Consider the following 5,784-nt stretch of genomic DNA (forward strand, 5'->3'; position numbering starts at 1 on the left):
ACTGCTTATTTTACATATAAAAACTTTTAGGGACTGTTATCAGGATGTCATGCCTCAGGCATCCCACACTAATCCAGTGCCTCCCCTCGATCTGTGGCCCCTTGCTTGGAAGGTTTCCTACACTCAGAGACAGATAAAGGACCTAGTCTACCTCAACAAAAAGGCTTATTTACTAGTAAACAGAAGAGGTGAGAGAAGAGATTGGTAGACAAGCAAAAGCAGATTATTTCCCCACAGATAACTAAGCTAAATGCAGTAAGAATCATGATTTTAGTCCAGCCGGCGTGGCTCAGTGGTTGAGCAACGACCAATGAACCAGGAGGTCACAGTTCAATGCCTGGTCAGGGCAGGTGCCCGGGTTGCGGGCTTGATCCCCAGTCTGGGACGTGCAGGAGGCAACTGATCAATGGTTCTCTCTCATCATTCATGTTTCTATCTCTCCCTCTCCTTTCCTCTCTGAAATCAATAAAATATATATTTAAAAAAATGAATCACGGTTTAGTTTACAGAAGTTTGTCTGCAAGTGGGCACCGAGGACCCCACTCAGTGAGGAAATACCTGGGGCTCAGGTTTGCCAGTCATTTTCTTCAGCAGGTCATAAAGGTGCACAGCGTTCCCCTGGGAGTACCAGCCAGGTTTCTCCAGAGACGGCAGGGCTTCCTGCTCCTCGTCATTCTCTGAAAATGCAGCGTGACAGTCACATCCTCTTTAGTCAGGGGAGAGCGCCCTGTTGGGCAGACCACACGCAGGCATGGCTGCAGGACATGTACAAGACAGGACCACTGGGGGCAGGAGCTAGTGTTCAGTGCACACCTACTGCTACAAGCACTTCACAAATACATAAATAGGTCATACGTGTGTGTGTGTGTGTGTGTGTGTGTGTGTGTGTGTGTGTATAAGACTTTAATAAAAATCTGTGAAATGGAATAAGTATAGAAATGGGACAGGTATACACTGGAACAAAATATGAAAACCCTGCAGATAAAAATTTATTGAGTGCTTATGTATTAAATATAAGTTTGTGAAGAGGGGAAAAATAATTCTTTTCTAGTTTAATACAAAGAGGATTATCTGACTCCCTCATAACAGATTGTTTGTTAAAATCAAGGATTTATATAAGACATTAAACCCATATATAAAACTATCATCAAGCTCTTTCTACTAGACCAGGGTTTCTTAACCTGACACTACTGAGATTTGGGACCAGATAATTCCTTGTTTTCGGTAGTAGAGGTGCAGTCTTGTGAGTTGTAGGCTGTTTAGCAGCATCCCTGGCTTCTCCCCACTAGATACCCCAGTAGCATCCTGGCTCCCAAGTTGTGCCTATTCAGACGTTGCCAGATTTTCCCTGAGGAACAAAAGTTTCACAGGCAAAAACCACTATCCTAGACCTTTCATTAGCATATCTGCATATTCTAATACCTTCAGTTTAACAAACAAAATATGTCTTTCAGCTAACACCTCCATTTTTTGGCTGTCTTCACAGCTCAAATTCTAGAAAGAACTGTCTATAATCATTGGTTCCACTACCTTCAATCAACTCTTCAGGACACTGCAATCTGGTCTCCCTCTACGCTGCTCCTCAGGACACCAGTCTTGCCCCTCCAATGGACTGTCTCTCTCCTTTTTCAGTAGCATTTGCCCTCATTGATGACTCTCCTCTTTCCTCTGAGGCTTCTGAACACTACTCTCCTCTTCCCCGACTGTCACCTGTCTGCTCCCAGATTGCAATCTTCTTTATCCTTAAAGTTAGTGGTGAAGCTTGGTCTGGGTCTTTTGCCTGTCCTCGTTCTCCTTATATTTGATCTCATATAAGCCCCTGGCTTTAAATACCTGTCCCTGAGCTGATGGCTCCCAAATTTACACCGGAGCCTACCTCTGTTCTCTTGGACTCCAGGCTCACTTACACGATTTCCTAATTGATAGCTCCAGTTAGATAACTCCTAGGCATTTCAAATTTACTATGTTGAAAGATGAGTTCTTAATAGTTGTAATCTCCACCCCACCCAAATTTCTTCTATATTCTTCCCCCTGGCTGCAAGTGATATCACTATGCACCAACCTTTTCAATTCAGGAAAAAAGAAAAATTAATAACCTGGAAGTCATTTTCGATTACTCCTTTCATCTGCTGCTTCTAAAGCATCACCAAGTCCTATGTTTTCCACCTCCGTAATACATCTTAAATATACAGGGCAGGGCAAAGGCAGGTTTACAGTTGTTTGTGTAGAAAATAATACAATAATAAATAACCATGCAAGAATAAACTCTGTGTCTCATGGAGTCACAACTGTAAACCTACTTTTGTCCCTTCCCCCCATGTACTTCGCACCATCTCCAGAACTACTGCCTCAGACCAAACAACACCATCTCTCACCTGGGACACTGTAAGTGCCTGGTCTTCCTCTCTAACCCTCCCCACATCCAATGCATTCCCCACCCAGCAGCCAAAGATGTCTCTATGTCACTCTTCTACCTCAACTGAATCGCTTCAGATGGCTCATGGACTAAAACCCAAACCCCTTCCTTCCCACAGTGTATGAGGCTGCCTGCCTTCCTAACGTCCCCCCTCTCCCCGCATCCCTATGGCCAGAACCACAGGCCTCTTCTCTGTCACTGGAACTCAGCCAGATGTCTCCCACACGGGGCCGCTGTCCGTCCCACCGCCAGGAACACTCATCCTCTGCTCTCCTCATGACTCACCCTTCAGGTCCCTCCTTACAAGTCACCTTGCCTGACCTTTTCAGACAGGCCTCCCCTGGCCAGCCAAGCAAGGTGGCCTCATCAGGCGGTTCCTTCCTTCACAACGTGCAGCACGACCTCAGGGGTTTCCTGCTTATGTTTGTTTATGCCTCTGTCTGGTGCACCGAGGACCACTCAGTGCTTGATACCCAGGACTCTGAACTTAACCTGGATTCCACCGTTTCTGGGCTCCTCTGTAAGCAGAGAACCAAGCTACTGTCAACTGCCTTGCACCGAGTAGGGCTTTCAAGTAGCACAAAAGAGTGCTAAGTTAAAAATACTGCATCACCATATCTTTATTTATTTTTCCTTTTGATTATAAAATGGTGGTATATTTCACACATTATTTTACCTTTGTTTTTCACCTAGTATACATCGTACCCCCTATCAGTATACACAAAACCTCCTAACACAGTAGTGTGCACATGGCTGTTAGCCAACAGATTGTTTACTGAATACATGAATGAACAAATCTTAAAGAGGAGAAGAAATAAACCAAAACTAACTTACCAAGTGTCCGGAAAGGTCTTTGACTTGGTAAGTGGGAGAAGAAACCAGGCTTCAATGCATTTGTAATCACAATGTCAAAAAGATCTGCAAAATCATTCCTGAAAAGCAACAGAATTTTAAAATATTTATTTTAAGGAATTAGAAACTGTCTATATAAAATTGAACTTAATCTTCACCTATCTACTTGACCACACCATCATTTCTTATCTTTTGATGAACTTTTTACATGCTTCCTATACATTTTAAGGTAAATCTTCCACTGGAAATAAAGGGTGATTTAGCACTAGTATGCCTGAACAACACCTTGACATAAACATAAGAAAGAATGAGCACATTGACTCTCGGTGCTAAGCTTTCTCATAATGGTCACAGTCACGGTAAGTGAATTCAATAGTTTCCAATAGCTAGAAATACTCAAAGCTATGTCTTCAGAGAGTGTTCAAAATGTGAAGAAGATACTTTATTTTGAAAGTCAGCGTTGTCTTATAATGTGGCAATTTTTAGATAACAACAATCATTGTTTTCAATCTGGACTTAATACTATATTTAGGATTATTTGAAATGGCAAAGGAATGGTAGTTCTTGCTCTTGGGGGACTCCATGTTGCACTGGGGAGATAATATTTATCCAACATCCCCACATACTTTTTGGGAATCATTGAATGTTGCTGGGGAAGGCACGAGGGACATGTGTTCCATCCACCCTTCAGAAAATCTAAAGCCCAGGTCATCAGCAAGCTATGAGCAGACGAAACCCCAGGAAAGCTGCTTTGCTAAAACATACTTGGGTGTGGTGCGGATGTTGAGAGATGTTATGAGAAATAACCATTTGCCACTCAGTGTTGTTTAATATACTGATAAGGTCATGATGGAGCACATTTATAAAACGCACTGGTCCAATGTGCTATCAGTGTTTTATAAACATCAAAGCAGAATGTCTCATCACTTACCCCAGGATATGGTTGCAGAGAAGTCTACAGTAATCACTGTGAGAACTGGTGATTAATACAAGAATTTTCCCAGCATTCTTCAGCTGTTGAAGCCATTTTTTTACAGATTCAGGACAACTGTGTAAATACTTGCCTGGATCTCTTTTTATTTCTGGAAAATATATCCCACAGTTTTCTGAAAAATAAAAACATCAAGGAGATTTTTCTTTTTTTGACTCATCATGTTCTCAAGTTAATCTCTCTCAAAGCTATATAAAAAAATATAGCAGTTAGTACTGCTTCTTAAGAATACTACTTTACTTAAAAACGTAATGATGGTTGAAAATGTCAGTTGAGAATATTTTTGACTACTTCACAAGAACTGATAAACTGTTAAAACATAAAGAATTTATTCAGCATTCTCAAATCAGAAATATCAACTGATTTTGAAATATCAACTGCATTTGAAATATCAACTGATATTTTTTCCTTAGCTATACATATGTGTCTAGTGCCCTCTAGTGACCAAAATATAAATTACTATTAAAATGCTACTGTCCCATTTTCAAATGAATTTAAAAACAGCATATAAATACTGTATCTTAAAATTATTGGCTAGATTAATTTTATTAGTATCCCTTAATAAGCCTAGTGGAAAGTATGCAATCATAACAGTTTAGCTGAGAAAACTACTCTGAGGTAATAATGGGGTTCCTTGTTTTGTTCACAAGCACATTGAAATGAACAAACTAGACAAATCCTGGACAGATACCCAATGGTACCTTATGGGTTGCTCCTACTATAAAAGATCATTGACTGTTGCTGGGGAAAATACTTCCATCCCCTTGAAACTTCAAATCATTGAAGTAATAGGCGCCATATTATACAAATAGACATCCATTTATTCCTAAAATTTATTTTTATTAATTGGCATATAACATGCAAGTTTAAGGTGTACAACATTATGTTGACTTGCTACATTTATATATTGCAAAATGATTGTCACCTTAGGTTAGCTAACACCTCTATCATGTTATACTAGTACATTTTGTGATGGAAACAATTAAGATCTAGTCATTAGCAATTTTTAAGTTCACAACACAGTGTTGTTGTCTATAATATTCTCATCTTTTTACTGAACTAAATCAAGCTGTTGAACCACGGAAGAGTTAGGTTAATCACACTATAATTAAATTATCTCCCCAAAGAGATTGTAAAGTTCTAAAGGGAGGGTGTGTGTCTTTCTTATTGGTATGGAGCAGGCATTCAGTGAATACCTCACTTAGTGCAGGGACAGACACAGGAATATTTATGTTTATTTATATTCAAAGTAATAATATGGTTTGTAACATATAACCTGTGATGACAAAAACATTGCCCTATCAAAGTCATCCTATCTAAAGTACCTTCCTTTTTTTAATCCCATAATAAAAACACATCATGTTTAATTATATTATGATACTGATAGATTAACACTGACTGCACAAGACAGGGAATTTTGACCTAAGGTGGAAAGAAAGGAATGGTCTTGTTTGTTTTCAACTCACAAAGTACTCTGTGTTTTCAGTTAACCTCAAAGGAATTCTATTTCACTGCATTTATGTAC

The 5,784-nt window shown here is 39.8% G+C and overlaps 1 protein-coding gene across 1 annotated transcript; it reads right to left on the reverse strand.

Moving 5' to 3' along the window:
* Positions 1 to 470: 470 nt before the first annotated feature.
* On the reverse strand, positions 471 to 4,374 carry LOC106695768 (5'-nucleotidase domain-containing protein 1-like; the record flags this gene model as incomplete). Its single annotated transcript, XM_014450611.2, has 3 exons — positions 471 to 677; positions 3,251 to 3,348; positions 4,200 to 4,374. Coding segments are annotated over 3 exons (407 nt in total), but the record flags the coding sequence as incomplete, so codon positions are not given.
* Positions 4,375 to 5,784: the final 1,410 nt, after the last annotated feature.

Source organism: Myotis lucifugus, unplaced genomic scaffold (assembly GCF_000147115.1).
Source record: "Myotis lucifugus unplaced genomic scaffold, Myoluc2.0 scaffold_2884, whole genome shotgun sequence".
Classification (NCBI taxonomy): Eukaryota; Metazoa; Chordata; class Mammalia; order Chiroptera; family Vespertilionidae; genus Myotis; species Myotis lucifugus.